At 33.9% G+C, this 18,012-nt stretch overlaps 1 protein-coding gene and 2 long non-coding RNA genes across 3 annotated transcripts; 2 read left to right on the plus strand and 1 right to left on the minus strand.

Moving 5' to 3' along the window:
* Positions 1 to 289: 289 nt before the first annotated feature.
* Positions 290 to 2,715, minus strand: LOC121130790 (uncharacterized). The gene is made up of 2 exons (XR_005868827.2): positions 2,357 to 2,715; positions 290 to 549 (listed from the first exon to the last, which is right to left on the minus strand). It is a non-coding gene; the product is annotated as an uncharacterized lncRNA (long non-coding RNA).
* A 623-nt stretch (positions 2,716 to 3,338) lies between these two features.
* LOC121130789 (uncharacterized) lies at positions 3,339 to 4,228 on the plus strand. Its single transcript, XR_005868826.2, has 2 exons — positions 3,339 to 3,827; positions 3,895 to 4,228. It is a non-coding gene; the product is annotated as an uncharacterized lncRNA (long non-coding RNA).
* Positions 4,229 to 16,396: 12,168 nt separating this feature from the next.
* On the plus strand, positions 16,397 to 17,382 carry LOC121130787 (SET domain-containing protein SmydA-8-like). Its single transcript, XM_040726468.2, has 2 exons — positions 16,397 to 16,840; positions 16,897 to 17,382. The coding sequence occupies exons 1-2, from the start codon at positions 16,397 to 16,399 to the stop codon at positions 17,380 to 17,382; spliced, it is 930 nt and encodes a 309-aa protein (XP_040582402.2).
* The last annotated feature ends 630 nt before the right edge of the window (positions 17,383 to 18,012 follow it).

Genomic DNA, 18,012 nt, shown 5'->3' on the forward strand with positions numbered 1-18,012 from the left:
CGATTGAATCGAGTCATTGATACAAATTTGGATTGTACCAATACGACAGATATACTTATAAAAATTACTCTTGAGATAGTTTAATCATTCTTTTATGAGTCGGACTCCAGTTTTAGAGTTATATCCCCAAATGAATTAGTCTCTTGGAAAAGAATCGTTTACAAGGGCTTGAGCTGGATATTAATTCAAGAGTAGAGTTGGAGTGACAAAGGTTCATCAACAATTCAGACATTTAGCCGATATTCGGGACAAGGTATTCTCGCAACATGAATTAATTGATTATAGAGGATACATAAATATAATTATTATTAAATATAAAATATAAGAGTTCAACATGCCACCCATTTGTCACTTGTATTAAAGTATAGGATCCAAATAGTGAGCTTGTTTTGTTGAATTCATATATTAATCCACGGGAACCTTCAGTGCCCCAAAGACTAGGTTATAATAAGTTGAGTGAGGCTCAAACATCATCGTCATCCAAAATGTGAAACGCATATTATTCAGTTCCAAAATCCAATTATGATCGACCTCCATCCAGAATTAAACCTATTAGAAATACAATTGACCTATATAAATTTTAATTCAATACTGATATGTTAATTTTTGGTTATTAATGAACCTAAATTAAAACCTTTAAAGCAAAATATATTGTAGTTTTATCCTTAATTTTAGAAGTGGTATTGCTTTATGTCAATAATCGTTAATTGATTTTAATTTCATTTCCTAAACATAATTTATTATTATAGGTATTAACTGTGATACGTAGCGCTATGGGTAAAGTTAAATCGGGCGGATATTATGCAGTTGCACGTGGGCGTAAAGTGGGTATATACAACTCTTGGTCCGAATGCCGTTCTTCAGTGGACGGATTTAGTAGAGCACGATAAAAAAAAATTTACAGTCTAGCAGAAGCTGAAAAATTTGTTAAGGAAGAGAGTGCTAAAGAACCGGAAATTGGATCAAAATCAAATAATTTTAGTAGGAGCCATACTTCAGACATTAACCAACAAAATCAAAATGAGTTTTCATTTGATGAAACAAAGACGGTCTCTTATTACGTAGTTGCACATTGGCGCGAAGTAGGTATATATGCTTCTTGGTCAGAATGCCACGCTTTAGTGGACGGATTTGATGGAGCACGATATAAAATTTTTACAATGGAGTAGAAGCTCAAAAATTTGTGAAGGAAGGGACCACTAAAGAACTGTTGACTGGAGAAAAATCCAATATATTTAGTAGTAACCAAACTCCTTTTATTTACTATGAAAGTGGATTTTCAAAGTCAGGCGCTTATTACGCAATTGCACGTGGACATGAAGTGGGTGTATTCGATCCTTGGTCAAAATGACGTTCTTTAGTGGTCGGATTTGATAGAGCACGATATAAAAATTCCTCAGTCGAGAAGAAGCAGAAAAATGTGTGAAGGAAGAGACTTTTAACGATCCATGGATAGGAGAAAAGTCAAATAAATTCAGGAGGAACCATATGAAGAATGAAAGTGGATTTTCTGTTGATAACACTGATTGGACTTACGCTAAAGGTTGAATTTATTTATGGAATGTAAAATACTACAAAATATTAATATATTTTATTTTATTTGAATAGATAAGAATATTATATGAATGACGATGGATGGGTTAAAGTTTTCACTTATGGAGCTTGTACTAATAATGGAAGGAAAGGGACGAGGGCAGGGATTGGTGCATTTTTTGGCATTAATAGTACAAAGAACATTTCAGAGCCTTCTCGAGAAATAATCAAACAAACAATATTTTAGAAATTCAAACTATATCTCAAGCTATCAAAAGAGTTCAGGATGATGGACTAAGGAAAATAGTTATCTATACAGATTCTAAATTTGCAATAAATTCAGTAGAAGACTCGATGCCTAAATGGAAGAAAAATGGTTGGAAGAAATCCTGTAGAGGACATGTGATAAACAAGAATGATTTTCGTGAATTAGAGGACATAAAAAAAGGAATGACAGTTAAATTTATCCATATTCAGGCTCATAAAGGTATCAAGGGAGACAAACATGCGGATGCATTGTCTCGAAAAGTTGCTAAATAGTGAATTTTGAATGTATTTATTCATTCTGTAACAATGAATGTGTTAATTTATTTTAATGGTACTCTCAGTAAAGTTGAATTTTAAGAAGAAACAATTAGAATTGAAATGTTTAAGTAAAAATTTTATACTTATTGTTTATTTTAATGCGTATAACACTTTACATGCAAACTTGTAAATGTTCAAAAGATAAATTTATATTTTATTGTATTATTTTAAAATTAATAATTTAAACAGACTAGTGTCTTATTATCTTAATATACTTAAATATTCAACGGATAATTACTTGAATTTAAACAGGATTGTATCTGTTTAGACGTTATTAAATTTAGTTATAATGTCAGAATCACCCAAAGGTTTTCGCCTCGACAACTTCTTGGCTTGAGATTCTGTGTTTTCTTGATTGTTTTTATTTAAAAAATATGAAAATGACCTTTATAGCCGTCAATATCTTTGCTCTACAGAGAGCAACATTTTATATAGCTAAATAAATGTACAAGAATATTTTTTCAAGCAACAAATCTTAAATAACTTTAAAAACATTTTTAAGTTGCTGTTTTTATTATGAAGTTGTATGTCTTTACCAAGGTGACAATACATAAGGTCGGGCATTTCTATGCAAACAAAAATAAATTGTGACGTCACGGGCGGGATAAAGCTATATTGTTTAAATGTACTAATGATATATATTATTGTTCTATTTCTTTGACAATCTTCTACTTTTCAAGCAAGGTCCTATTATGACAAAGGTGCAATAAGTTAAAAAATATTAGGGAGATGAAGTAACAAATCTGGGGTAGGTGGCAAGATTCTCTTTGGGAAGGGGTTGCTAGCCGTTTTAAGGATTTCAAATTTTCTGTGTCACCTTTATTGGCTTCTTAATACTAACAAGTAATAAATATTACTATGAAATTCTTGGGAGGGCCTGGGCCTCCTCGGCTCCCCAGTTCCATCTACTATAAACAATATATCATTATATCACTAATATGAAATTTAGAGGTTTGTGTATTATACTAAAGATTACATAATGAACAGCAGATGTGCTTCACTTTTTATTGAAGGATAAATTTATAATGCAGAACATAGGAAATAATAAGAATTTGTTTTCGCCGTAGATAAGGGATATACTAAACATATATAAAATAATCTATTTGGTGATAATTAATATTATATTGAATATTTGGTTAAATTATAAATAAACTTGAAATTGGCCGATTTGCTTTTTTCCTCTTATTTTTTCACTCTCTCCAGTATTAAATTCTAATTGTACATTGTGGTATCTTATTCGTATCATTGTCCTTGTCTTGGCGAAGAGATTCAGAACAGCCTTGTCATACTTGCCTCCAAGGCAATCTTCCAAAACTTTATAAAAATGTTCGATTACTTTTGGATGACGATCTAATAGAAATAAATGGAATTCCTTGAACTTCTGGTCGAAAACTTCACAATCTTTAAAAAAATAATCAGATGGCACCATCAGTCCTCTTCTAGACAAATGATGTATCCATGTTGTCAGTCCATGATCATTCAAATATATGTCACTTGTCTTCTTCCCCAAATCCGGATATAAAAGTTTCATCTTGTGGGCAATAAAACCCGATACATAACTGAGCCAGTGAAAGTTGAGATCCCATTGTTTGAACTGATCTAGTTGATGGTTTAGTGAAAAATCCATGTGAACTTCATGAGGGATATCAAACGTAAATTCCAATTCTGAACAGCTTTCTTCACCAATTGTGATATATAAGATGTCTTCAGTGAGTTGCTTTGTGTTCTCTTCATCCTCAATTCTATAAATGTCATATTCTTTTTCAATCTGAACAGCCGGATTGCTCACCAAAGTTTCACAATTTTTTCCAATTTCCAGAATTCTTGTCCTTTTCATTGCTCCAACGGCTCCAGGGTGATCATCATCACCGCCAGCACTTCTCAAACGGGTAAAAAAATTTCAAGGCAATTTTGATTAGTTCTGCACATCAAAATGAAAAAAGAGAACCATTAGAAATCAAATCATGGTACAAGGCTCGAGTTGATTTGATTGAAACTCGCATACCTCTCTGCCATGGCAATTCACTCTTATTTCCCCTTCCAATGACCTTAAATGTATACAAAAAAAATTCCATTTTATCCAAGGCAATAAATTGATCTTCAAAATCGATACCCAGTGCACATCCGAGCTTGACCTTGTCATAAATTTGCCTACTATTAACTACATCAAACCAATTGTTGATTATTTCTACTGCGTTTTCCTTGGCTCTTGCTTCTTTACTTTGGCTATGAATGGTGAAAGCTTTGGCTACTGTATTACTCAAAACTTGTGCAGCCAATCTTACTCCTTGTCTCGCTCCTCCTTTGCAGTAAATGTGAAGAGGTTTAAGCTTAAAAACAATTTTAAATTCTCCGGAATCTTTAAAATTAATAATCCCTCAAAATCAGTCTGAACAAGAAGGACTCATGTTCTATCCTCTACTGGAACCATAAACCTTTTGTCTAGTAAATGATTCCTACAGAGCTTGAGAAGATGAGGAGAATCAGGAAAAATGTTGACAACTCTGCTTGAATCAAATGGATTGATGAATAAAAAGTTTTATTTGTCGATCCCAAGTTCAGAACGAAGCGTGTGGTTCCCAAGATCACAAACAATTGCTCTTATTTCAAAACCATTGCTCTCTATTTTGATTATGATATCATCAAGCAGCTTCTTGGTCATAGTGGTAGCAAAATGGAACCAGATCGGTTGTTTCCATTTCTCAACTAATCCTCTCATCATAACAACTTGAACTTTAGAGTGAGAACCAGAAATCTTTTGGGTCTTCATGTCACTATCATATATTTTCTTAATTTGCAATTCATCAAAGCATAACACAGAAAACTTGTATTGAAATGTGTTGGTCTTGATCATTTCTTGAAGGACTTTGATGCTATCATCTTGAAATCCTGGATTCATTTTAAAATGTTGAAGCCATCTCTCTTGAGTTTGAACGCTTAGCATTTGCATGATTTTCTTCTGTCTAAAATATTCAAAAGCACGTCGACTCATTGATCTTACTATCAAGGCAGGGACAATATCTTCTTTTGAGTAATGAACCCCTTTTTGATTAGGGGTCGAAACTCTCTTAGTCTGAGCTGGAGTACATTTATCATGAAGACTACTTACAATTTTGGACTGTTTCTTTTCCTTCGCTTCAAGTCACTCGAGTTTCTTTGTGAGAATGTTTACCCTGACTTTTTGTTTACATAAATCTGCTTTCGTTTTCTTTAATTCTGCTTTGAGATTATCAGTATTTTCCAGAAAAAGGGAATATTCTGTCTGTATCCAAATAGCCTTATTCTTTTGCTTCGGTTCCTTTATCAATAAATTGGTTACCATTTGTTTGTTCTGCCTCCTCATTTCCCTCCTGGAACGAGGTGAAACAAAATCTACTTGGTCTTCACCTTGATTATCGACACTGCTGGGAGTTTGAAAGGATGTTGATTCATGCAAATTTTCGAGAACTTTTTATCACATTGATCCTCAGGCTTAGGAATAGTGGAATAAGAAGTAGCAGACTTGGTACTGCATTTGTTTTTATTTTTCTGGGAGTCAAATTAAGAAGCTCATGTTCCAGGCCCCACTTGTAGCTTCCATAATTAAAGTGCATACTACACACTTGTGCATTTTCTGCTTTAAATGTATCCTTCCTCTTACAAAGATTCTTCCAAATCCTCTGTCGAACCATGTTCTTTGGAGAATTAATGTATATTATACCATCAGGACTTTTGCAACCGAAGATTGCACATATTTTATGACGATTTTTTTTATGGGGCTGGACTAAGGAGGTTCCACATAAATAATGAATTATTGATAGTAAAACTGTAACGAAATATCTTTCATATCGTTGGTTACCTTCTCTCCATGTAGATTCAAGTCCATTATTATTTAGATCCAAAGGATTTTTATAATTATATTGGAAAGTACTTTATTTAATTCTCAGTCAAATAAAGTATGAAGTATCACGGAGTTTATTTTGATTTTTATCCCGTTCGTGACGTCATATGCCTGGTTATCAGTGTTGACTAAAATACCACGACCTTATATATATAATGTAGGATACTTGTATTTACGTTATATTCTAAACAATACTCTTTTAATTGGGTTGCTATGGAGATTTATTTTTCTATTTGGTATATTTAGTTGTCTCTTTGGTGTTTTTGACATTGTATATTTACTTGAGTACCATGTTCTCTTTACATAGGGTTGGTGTTTTTATTTTGCGCGGTTCATATATCTCAATCATAATTTCAATTTCCTTATTTATTCCAACAAAAAATTCGTTAACGGATGGGGCTGGGTATAGACTATTCCAAAGATAAATGTATATTTTATTGTATTATTTTAAAATTAATAATATAAACAGTCTAGTGTCTTATTATCTTAATAACACTTTCTTAATATACTCAAATATTTAATGGATAATTACTTGAATTTAAACAGGAGTGTATCTGTTTAGACGTTATTAAATTTAGTTATAATGTCAGAATCACCCAGGTTTTCGCCTCGACAACTTCTTGGCTTGAGATTCTGTGTTTCTTGATTGTTTTTATTTCAAAAATATGAAAATGACCTTCATAGCCGTCAATATCTTCGCCCTGAGCAACATTTTATATAGCTAAATAAATATACAAGAATATTTTTTCAAGCAACAAATCTTAAATAACTTTAAAAACATTTTTAAGTTGCTGTTTTTATTATGAAGTTGTATGTCTTTACCAAGGTGACAATACATAAGGTCGGTGTTGAGTCTCTTAAAGTTAGATGAGCACTAACTAGATTACTTTATTAATATTCCCGCGTCAGGGTACCATATGCATTTACATACATAACATCCCCTTTACAAATACTTATTTAAATACAATAAACAACACAATTAAACACACCTTAAAACACAATTAATAATAAAATTTCTCACACATATAAATATTTATTCTTCTTCAAAAATCCACGCTCTACATTTTCCTTACTTGAGCCAACGTCCTTACGTATCTTTTCTTTCCAATCATAACACACACTCTTCTATCTTCCCGTTGAACAATATATCCATACTTTAACAAATCAACAACATAGACCTTGTCTCCACATTGACTTTTCCTTCCCGCAAAAAGTTCTATGTCGTTTATTATGATGTTTTTGAATTGTACGATCGATGCTGTTCTTCTAATTTCCGAGTTTCCTCATCATTTGGGTCCTTCATGCGCTGTGGAACCAACGTTCGCAATTCCCTATTATACAGTAACTTTGCTGGGGTTTGTCCATTTTGCAAAGGTGCCGCCCTATATGCCAGTAATGCCCTGTCAATTTCCCATTTTTCTTAAGAAAGTTTTTACCGTTTGCACCTTTCTGCTAGTCCATTTTTGATGTGGTTGTTTTGGAGAGCTGAGAAACGTTGCTCAAATCCCCACTCTTTTAGCAAATCTAGAGAACTCTTGACTAGAGTAACATGGACCGTTATCAGAAACCAGTATCTCGGTACTCATGTTGCAAATATCCTTTTTAATTCCATAATCACTGCGCTTGCTCTTTGATTTGTTAGCTCCATAACTTCAATAAAATCTGCTATAGTAGTCTACTACTATAACGTAGTATTTTTTGATCGTATGTAAAATAGATCTGTTGCAGCCATCTTCCAAGGTCCCAAAGGCCACTTGCTTCTAATTAGAGGCATTTTCTTAGTCATTCCATATTCTGAGCATTTGAACATGAGTCTATTAGTTGTTCAATTTGACTTCCAATCCCAGGCCAAAATACAGAAGACTTTTGTCCTCATTTTCGTTTAACAATTCTAAATGTCCGTCGTGTAGTTTATCGAGAATTTCACGTCTTAATTCTACAGGAATTATTATTCTTTCTTTATACATTATGAGACCTTTCCAGATATATATATCCTCCCTGTAACGATAGTATGGGCGCAACAAATTTTCTACATCCGTTATATACTTTGGCCAACCCTTGTTAACATAATTTATAACCTCTTCAATCCTTCAGGATCAGGGAATACACCTTCACTGGATATGATATAACCCAAAAACTTTATCTTCTTGACTCTAAACACACACTTTTCCTTATTTAGTCTAATATTATTTTTTTCATAATATCAATGACCTTCCCCAAACGCTCGTCATGTTCTTGGTCTGTCTCACTTGTTATAAGGATGTCATCTATATGGACGTGTACACCCTTGACGGAATCTAACATCTGTGTTAATCGGGCTTGAAATACTTCTGGACCACTGGAGATACCGAAAGGAAGACGTTTAAATCTATATCTCCCAAATGGTGTAATGAAGGTTGTCATTTCATGATGATTTAATTTTATATGATGGAAACCCATAACGGCGTCTAACTTGAAAATATTTTCCTTTTATACGAGCAATTGTACTCTGACAGGACGATATGGAAATTTTGGAACTCGTATGTATTTATTTAATTTCTGATAGTCGACACATAGTCTAACCCCTTCAGTCTTTTGACTACCACCATTGGAGAGCACCATTCTGTTGGTTCAAACTCTTTAACAATTATATCATACAGTTCTAATTTCTTTATTTCTTGTTCAACTTTACAATATAAAGGTAAAGGTACTCTTCTGGAAGTTGTTTCTGCCCACGGAACCACATCTTCTTTTAATTTCTATTTTTATACTCCTGGCATAGATGGGAACTCCAAAGAGTCAGCATTTCCTTCCTTTAAAAGGCCTAAAGACTTTATTTCTATCAGCCCCAAAGAGGTTCCTCACTTTTCCAAACATAACATTCCCCCATATTTTTTTTTTAATTTGAAACGACGCTCTTCCTTGACCTTTCGGCAGGATGAGTTGTATTGTCCGGTCCTCTTCCATCTCTTGCTTTTCTAATCTCCCAATTTTTAACTTTTAATAAATTCCTCTGGAAGTACAGTGACACTTGCCCTGTATCAACTTTGGCCCGTACTGGGTATCCATTAATTAAAATGTTGACATACCATTCACTCCCTTCTTTTTCACTTAGAATGAGTGAATCTAAGATGAAATTATCCATTTCTTCCTCCATTCCAAAATCTTCTACCACCAGTTCCTTTTTTTCAGCTTTTCTCATTTCCCTCTTTGAACGACAAACTCGCGCATAGTGTCCTACTCCTTCGCAGTTTCGACACACTGCTTTTGATCTTTGAGCTGGACATTCTTCGCGTTTATGCTCTTCAGCAAATCCACACCACTTGCATCTTATCATCTTTGCCCTGATCCTCCTTCATTTCTGCTGTTTCCTAGAGCCTCTAAAGCACAAAACTACTCCGTTTGTACCTTTTCCCTCATTGATATTAATTGTCGCATGGTCCTTTCATGCAACCTCAATTCCCGCAAACATACGTCCAATTTAAGGTCGGGTTTTTCAAGGAGGCTCTTCTTTAGGCTTTCCTGCGCATCGGGAACCGAAAAACCAACTTGTCTCTCAGATGTCTATCTCTCTGAGTTCCAAATTCGCAATGCTTGGATAGCCCTTTGATTTTCGTAAAATAATCGCTCCATTCCTCATGTTCCCCTTTCTCCGCTGACCAAAACAAATAGGAATCGAAAACAACGTTCCTTTTAGGGCTACAATATGCTTCCAATTTCGTCATTATAACCTCATAATTAAACTTCTGATCTCCTTGTAGATCAAAATTTTGATAAATTTCCAAAACCTCGCTTCCCACTACCGAAAGAAGGATTGACGCCTTCACCGAATCCGTTAAATCCTGGAAGCAATTTAGGTATATCTCCAACCTGATTTTAAATTGCTCCCAATTGTAGGCAATTTCGGGCATTTCTATGCAAACAAAAATAAATTGTGACGTCACGGACGGAATAAAGCTATATTGTTTAAATGTACTAATTATATAATTTATTGTTCTATTTCTTTGACAATCTTCTACTTTTCAAGCAAGGTCCTATTATGACAAAGGTGCAATAAGTTAAAAAATATTAGGGAAATGAAGTAAAAAATCTGGGGTAGATTGCAAGATTCTCTTTGGGAAGGGGTTGCTAGCCGTTTTAAGGATTTCAAATTTTCTGTGTCACCTTTATTGGCTTCTAAGATTACATAATGAACAGCAGATGTGCTTCACTTTTTATTGAAGGATAAATTTATAATGCAGAACATAGGAAATAATAAGAATTGGTTTTCGCCGTAGATAACTGATATACTAAACATATATAAAATAATCTATTCGGTGATAATTAATATTATATTGAATATTTGGTTAAATTATAAATAAACTTGAAATTGGCCGATTTGCTTTTTCCTCTTATTTTTTCACTCTCTCCAGTATTAAATTCTAATTGTACATTGTGGTATCTTATTCGTATCATTGTCCTTGTCTTGGCGAAGAGATTCAGAACAGCCTTGTCATACTTGCCTCCAAGGCAATCTTCCAAAACTTTATAAAAACGTTCGATTACTTTTGGATGACGATCTAATAGAAATAAATGGAATTCCTTGAACTTCTGGTCGAAAACTTCACAATCTTTAAAAAAATAATCAGATGGCACCATCAGTCCTCTTCTAGACAAATGATGTATCCATGTTGTCAGTCCATGATCATTCAAATATATGTCACTTGTCTTCTTCCCCAAATCCGGATATAAAAGTTTCATCTTGTGGGCAATAAAACCCGATACATAACTGATCCCCTGAAAGTTGAGATCCCATTGTTTGAACTGATCTAGTTGATGGTTTAGTGAAAAATCCGTGTGAACTTCATGAGGGATATCAAACGTAAATTCAATTCTGAACAGCTTTCTTCACCAATTGTGATATATAAGATGTCTTCAGTGAGTTGCTTTGTGTTCTCTTCATCCTCAATTCTATAAATGTCATATTCTTTTTCAATCTGAACAGCCGGATTGCTCACCAAAGTTTCACAATTTTTTCCAATTTCCAGAATTCTTGTCCTTTTCATTGCTCCAACGGCTCCAGGGTGATCATCATCACCGCCAGCACTTCTCAAACGGGTAAAAAAATTTCAATGCAATTTTGATTAGTTCTGGACATCAAAATCAAAGAAAAAGAGAACCATTAGAAATCAAATCATGGTACAAGGCTCGAGTTGATTTGATTGAAACACGCATACCTCTCTGCCATGGCAATTCACTCTTATTTCCCCTTCCAATGACCTTAAATGTATACAAAAAAAATTCCATTTTATCCAAGGCAATAAATTGATCTTCAAAACCGATACCCATTGCACATCCGAGCTTGACCTTGTCATAAATTTGCCTACTATTAACTACATCAAACCAATTGTTGATTATTTCTACTGCGTTTTCCTTGGCTCTTGCTTCTTTACTTTGGCTATGAATGGTGAAAGCTTTGGCTACTGTATTACTCAAAACTTGTGCAGCCAATCTTACTCCTTGTCTCGCTCCTCCTTTGCAGTAAATGTGAAGAGGTTTAAGCTTAAAAACAATTTTAAATTCTCCGGAATCTTTAATTAATAATCCCTCAAAATCAGTCTTAACAAGAAGGACTCATGTTCCATCCTCTGCTGGAACCATAAACCTTTTGTCTAGTAAATGATTCCTACAGAGCTTGAGAAGATGAGGAGAATCAGGAAAAATGTAGACAACTCTGCTTGAATCAAATGGATTGATGAAGAAAAAGTTTTATCTGTCAATCCCAAGTTCAGAACGAAGCGTGTGGTTCCCAAGATCACAAACAATTGCTCTTATTTCAAAACCATTGCTCTCTATTTTGATTATGATATCATCAAGCAGCTTCTTGGTCATAGTGGTAGCAAAATGGAACCAGATCGGTTGTTTCCATTTCTCAACTAATCCTCTCATCATAACAACTTGAACTTTAGAGTCAGAACCAGAAATCTTTTGGGTCTTCATGTCAATATCATATTTTTTCTTAATTTGCCATTCATCAAAGCATAGCACAGAAAACTTGTATTAAAATGTGTTGGTCTTGATCATTTCTTGAAGGACTTTGATGCTATCATCTTGAAATCCTGGATTTATTTTAAAATGTTGAAGCCATCTCTCTTGAGTTTGAATGCTTGGCATTTGCATGATTTTCTTCTGTCTAAAATATTCAAAAGCACGTCGACTCATTGATCTTACTGTCAAGGCAGGGACAATATCTTCTTTTGAGTAATGAACCCATTTTTGATTAGGGGTCGAAACTCTCTTAGTCTGAGCTGGAGTACATTTATCATGAAGAGTACTTACAATTTTGGACTGTTTCTTTTCCTTCGCTTCAAGTCGCTCGAGATTCTTTGTGAGAATGTTTACCCTGACTTTTTGTTTACATAAATCTGCTTTCGTTTTCTTTAATTCTGCTTTGAGATTATCAGTATTTTCCAGAAAAAGGGAATGTTCTGTCTGTATCCAAATAGCCTTATTCTTTTGCTTCTGTTCCTGTATCAATAAATTGGCTACCATTTGTTTGTTCTGCCTCCTCATTTCCCTCCTGGAACGAGGTGAAACAAAATCTACTTGGTCTTCATCCTGATTATCGACACTGCTGGGAGTTTGAAAGGATGTTTATTCATGCAAATTTTCGGGAACTTTTTATCACATTGATCCTCAGGCTTAGGAATAGTGGAATAAGAAGTAGCAGACTTGGTACTGCATCTATTTTTAGCCTCTTTCTGGGAGTCAAATTAAGAAGCTCATGTTCCAGGTCCCTCCTTTAGCTTCCATCATTAAAGTGCATACTACACACTTGTGCATTTTCTGCTTTAAATGTATCCTTCCTCTTGCAAAGATTCTTCCAAATCCTCTGTCGAACCATGTTCTTTGGAAAATTAGGGTATATGATACCATCGGGACTTTTGCAACCGAAGATTGCACATATTTTATGACGATTTTTTTATGGGGTTGGACTAAGGAGGTTCCACATAAATAATGAATTATTGATAGTAAAACTCTAACGAAATATCTTTCATATCGTTGGTTACCTTCTCTCCATGTAGATTCAAGTCCATTATTATTTAGATCCAAAGGATGTTTTATAATTATATTGGAAAGTACTTTATTTAATTCTCAGTCAAATAAAGTATGAAGTATCACGGAGTTTATTTTGATTTTTATCCCGTTCGTGACGTCATCTGCCTGGTTATCAGTGTTGACTAAAATACCACGACCTTATATACCTATATAATATAGGATACTTGTATTTACGTTATATTCTAAAAAATACTCTTTTAATTGGAGATTTATTTTGCTATGGAGATTTATTTTTCTATTTGGTATATTTCGAGTTGTCTCTTTGGTGTTTGGCGTTAACGGATGGGGCTGGGTATAGACTATGACATCTACCTATATAAACATTAACTTCAAAAGAACAAGTGGCGACATTTTTTTTTTTTTTTTTGTGAGTCATGAGAAAAAAAATCAATTTTCTTATCCAACAAATATAAGTAATTTTGGTGTCAACACAACTCTACACTTAATACTCATCGCAGGAACTTATTTTAAGTCCTTGATTTAGTTATTTTTGATTTTAGTAACTTTCATAACATCGGGTATTTTTGTGTTAGTTATGTAACGCCGGATATTAAGACACTATTTTCTTCTTTTTTCTTTCCATCTTTTGCTGAAATAGCTATATACTGGGTGTCCCGAAAGTCTTGACCAGTACCTTCGATGGTTTTTTCGAGGTTTCAGAGACTTTTTACGTAAATGTTGCGTAAATAAAAGTTAAAGACCGTTTTCAGATTAACAAGTTTGGTTCAATAACATTTCGAAATTCATAATTGTTTTTGACATGGAGGCTAAAACACATGAAGTAGCTGCTCTGCTTCGTACAGGAATCAGCCACAAGGAGATCTCTGAGGCCACCAGCATGTCCGCCAGCACCATTGGCAGGATCATGAGGAGGCCTTGAAGACAAGCCTCGAAGTAGGAGACCTGTCTTAAAGGCCACCAAGGCCACTAAGAAGAAGATCAGGGCCCAGATTAAGATAAACCTTCTTCTGAGCATCAGAACAATTGCCAAGATGAACAACATGGGTAAGACTACTGCTGCCAACATTGTCAAGGACATTGGGGGAAGTCCTTGGTCCGCACCACCCGTCCCATGTTGTCCATGGCCAATATGGAGGCCAGATACATCCGATGTAGGAAGATTTTGAACAACATGAAAAGCAATGGGGACAGAATTCTCATACTTTCCAATGAGAAAACTTTTACAGTGGATCCAGTCTTTAACCGCAAAAATGATCCCTACATTAGCCTTAATGGTTATGTGGGATCTGAGAAAGAAGGTTTATGAAGAGAGGAAGACCATCATCGTTCTATTGCAATTTCAGATTGTTCCAACTGCATTTATTAACCCTAGTATATTTTGAATCATATGCTTCATATTCATTTGAATCTACATTTTATTGCTAGTACATATTAGTATGCTCCTAAAACGCAAAATCTGATTATATGCAAACCTTTTTGTCTTGAAATTGCTTTCTTTAGCATTTCTATGTGTTTTTAGCCATTTTTAAGAGAGGTTTTCTGGATCCTAAAATGTTTTGTTTCAAAGTTTTTCCTTTGATTTTTTTTTTAATGTGAGGACTGAGGAATACAACGGTAGCAACAAAAAACAATTTTGTAGGCATTATATGATATCATACATCTTTAAAAAAATTTAATGGGTACTGATTTGCTTCCCAAAATCACATATTGCATTATATATTTCATGACATTTTTAATCAGAAATAAATAAGTTAAATGTTTTTTATTATTGACTAACAAATGAGTTCTAGTTAAAACCCTAAACTCATATTGATTGATATTTTTCAATGATACAATTATATTTAGCAATTTGATGGATATTTACGAATGCCAAATGGATGGAATAGGTAAAAAACAATACAAATTTTGTGACAACCTAAAAATTATAATCATACAACAATTAATCACCAACATTAAATTGAGTCATTTATCTTATAACGCATGCAATAATATACATATTCATGTAAACAAGGGTGATAATATATTGTGCTTAACATTTTTAATTTGTCAAAATAGATTGTTTTTAAAGGAGAAGTGCAATTTACAGCGTTTCCAAAGGATTAATATGAATAATTTGTTTATATAGAAATTGACAATTGTATATTTAAAAAAAATACAAAATAAACTTTATTTGGCAAAAAATTGTTATAGATTGTTTTTGTAGTGACAGCCACCATATATAGGTTGACTACTAAATGAAACAATAGTTTAAACAAAATTACTTTATTTTTTCGCATTAAAAATAACTTAGGGGGACTACGTTACTTACTGGGTGGAATCTTGAAACTTATAGCCTTGCATTATATTGATTTAAGAGGTTCTGTGTGAGGAAAATATAACTGTTTGTAATTGCATATGTAGTCATTATCATAAGCATTCCTATTTGAATTCTTTAATTTGGACGAGAAATGTCATCATAGCGAGATTGAGGGCTTGGGAATAAACTCTTTTTAATGTTGGTCTAACAGAAATGGCCAGGCTGGCATGATTGGCTCGTAAGACTGTCTGCAATGTTAAGAAGAGATTATACCAAAACGAGATCATAGAGATGAAGGAGGGGCTCAGAATAAAATCACATCATTAATGCGGATGCTCTTAAGGATACCCATACTATGGTTTCCGGAAGGTTACATGCTCAAGTCAGCCATTTATATTGAAGTTTTCTAGACCAACCTGCTCCCCTTGGTCCTGGCAAATTTCCCCGACGGCAACGTCGTCTTTCAGGATGATGAGGCTCGGTCACACTGCAAAAATTACTCAGACCTTCTTAGGAAACAATATCGCTTTCTGGGACAAGATAATGTGTCTACCATATAGTCCTGATGTAAATTCCCTTGACTTTTCTTACTAGCTGTAAAGTGAGAGAAGGGTCTGTAGCATTTGTCACCTGAACGATGAATCCATAAAGGCATCTGTCTATGAGGTCGTGGGATACCATAGATCCAAAATTCATTCGCAATACTTATGATTCTTTTTGTAAGATGCTTGTTGCCATCTATGAGGCGATATAATAAATTAATTTTATATTGCGTTTGTATCAGAAAAGGATAAATTAAGATTTTTATTAAATGTATAATTAAAGAATTACAATTTTTTTCCTTCTTTCCATGTGTATGTATGTTCAAGTTTCCACTCGGTACATGTGAAATGAAAGTGACTTGTAGGAATAGCTATTTAATGCACTTTACCTCTCGCAGAGAAAGTAATTTCTGACGGCAAGTACGATGAAAGAGTATGGTAAAAAAAAAGGAAATAGGTAAAGTTGGAAAGACATCAAGGCTTACTATTATTTAAATTTGAAGTGGGACTGAGTTATAAGAAATGACAGTTAAAAACTTGTGTTTTCTTTGTCAGGAAATATGTAATCGTCAATGTAGTTATTGTGAAATATATTTTTGTGTAGACAATCACTTTGAATCCCATCGGAATGATGGACATTGTTTACCATATACCATCTGTGTTAACCCTAAATCAGGACGGCATTTTGAAGTAACAAGGGATATATCTGCAGGGGAAACAATTTTGGTTGATGAGGATTCTGTTGTTGGCCCAGCAACAAAAACTGAGCCTCTATGTTTGGAATGTTTCAAATCCTTGGATAAAGTTTCGAAAAAATCCTTATGTAAATGTGGATTTTATTTATGCTTAGAATGCATCAATTTAAATGGAGGATATCATGAGTCGGAGTGTAACCAAATACAAACAACAGCAAAACATATTCTGGAAATGGATGATGGATTGTATAAAAAACTAGAATATGCATGTGTATTTTTACTTAGGTTCTGGATGCTTCGAAAGGATAATCCTGTGATATGGAATAGACTCAATTTACTGAGCGCAGTGGTGAAACTAAGGATTTGGAGAAAACTAAATTTGTGGAAGATATGGTCAAAGTCATGCAGGTCAAATTAGGGGCCAAGGATATAATTTCTCAAGACGTACATCAGATGATGGGTATAAAAAGAACTAACGCTAGTAATCTTTCTTCCATAGGGTTGGATGGAGCAAATGCTCTATATCCTACTTACACTCTAATGAACAGCCATTACTATTGTAATTCACGATCCACCATTGATCCAAAAACATTTCAAATGAGAGTGAAAGCAAATAGAGATATCAAGTCTAGAGAAGAAATCTCTACACGCTATGTGACAGTTCTTGAAGGTCGACCCCGACGAAGGAATTTGATTTGGAGTGGATGGAAGTTTATTTGTGAGTGTAAAAGATGTGAAGATCCCACAGAGTTTGGAACCTATTTCTCTGCAATCAAATCTCTTAAATGTTCATCTGGATTTGTCTTACTATAAAGTTCAAATGTGTTGGCATCTCCATGGATGTGGGAATCTAGAAATTCAAAATATAGTAGATAATTTAGAAGTCAGGATACATACACATCTATCAAATACTACCTCACTTTCAAGTCCACATTCTTTTATTTTAGAAACTCTCGAAGAACAAGTAATTAGTATTGCTAATAAATTTAAAACTATACCATTTATGTATCTTTTTTGTTCAAAGGTACATCCTTCACATTTCTTAGTGGTTGGACTCAAAAATAAATTCTTCTTTCATTCTTATATTCAAAATATAAGTAAGAAATTTTTTGATGGGTTCCATGAAGAAGAAATTAATCATCTTAATAACAAAATGAAGGAACAAATTAAGAATTGGCATCAAATCCTTTCCTTAGTCGAAACATTTAACCCTGATTATAGTAATCATAAAGGCACACTCCTTAAACAACTTGCTACTCTTAAAATGCAGTTTGCAAAATTAAGATTTTGCATAACTAAGGATCAAAGTGAATATAATGATCATATGGGTAGCTCTATGGAAATGATAAAATCAATTGCTCTTTGTATTTAAGAAATGAAGATTTACTGGGACATATCCCTCAGCCAACATGTACTTGTTAAATTTAAATAATAATTCGATGT

This window comes from Lepeophtheirus salmonis, unplaced genomic scaffold (genome assembly GCF_016086655.4).
Source record: "Lepeophtheirus salmonis unplaced genomic scaffold, UVic_Lsal_1.4 unplaced_contig_11984_pilon, whole genome shotgun sequence".
NCBI lineage: Eukaryota > Metazoa > Arthropoda > Copepoda > Siphonostomatoida > Caligidae > Lepeophtheirus > Lepeophtheirus salmonis.

Excerpts from the sequence above, each read along its gene's own strand:
- LOC121130787 (XM_040726468.2), top strand. The coding sequence starts at position 16,397 with ATGACAGTTAAAAACTTGTGTTTTCTTTGTCAGGAAATATGTAATCGT. Across the intron at positions 16,841-16,896 it reads AAAAACTAGAATATGCATGT|ACTCAATTTACTGAGCGCAG; the intron begins GTATTTTTACTT and ends GATATGGAATAG.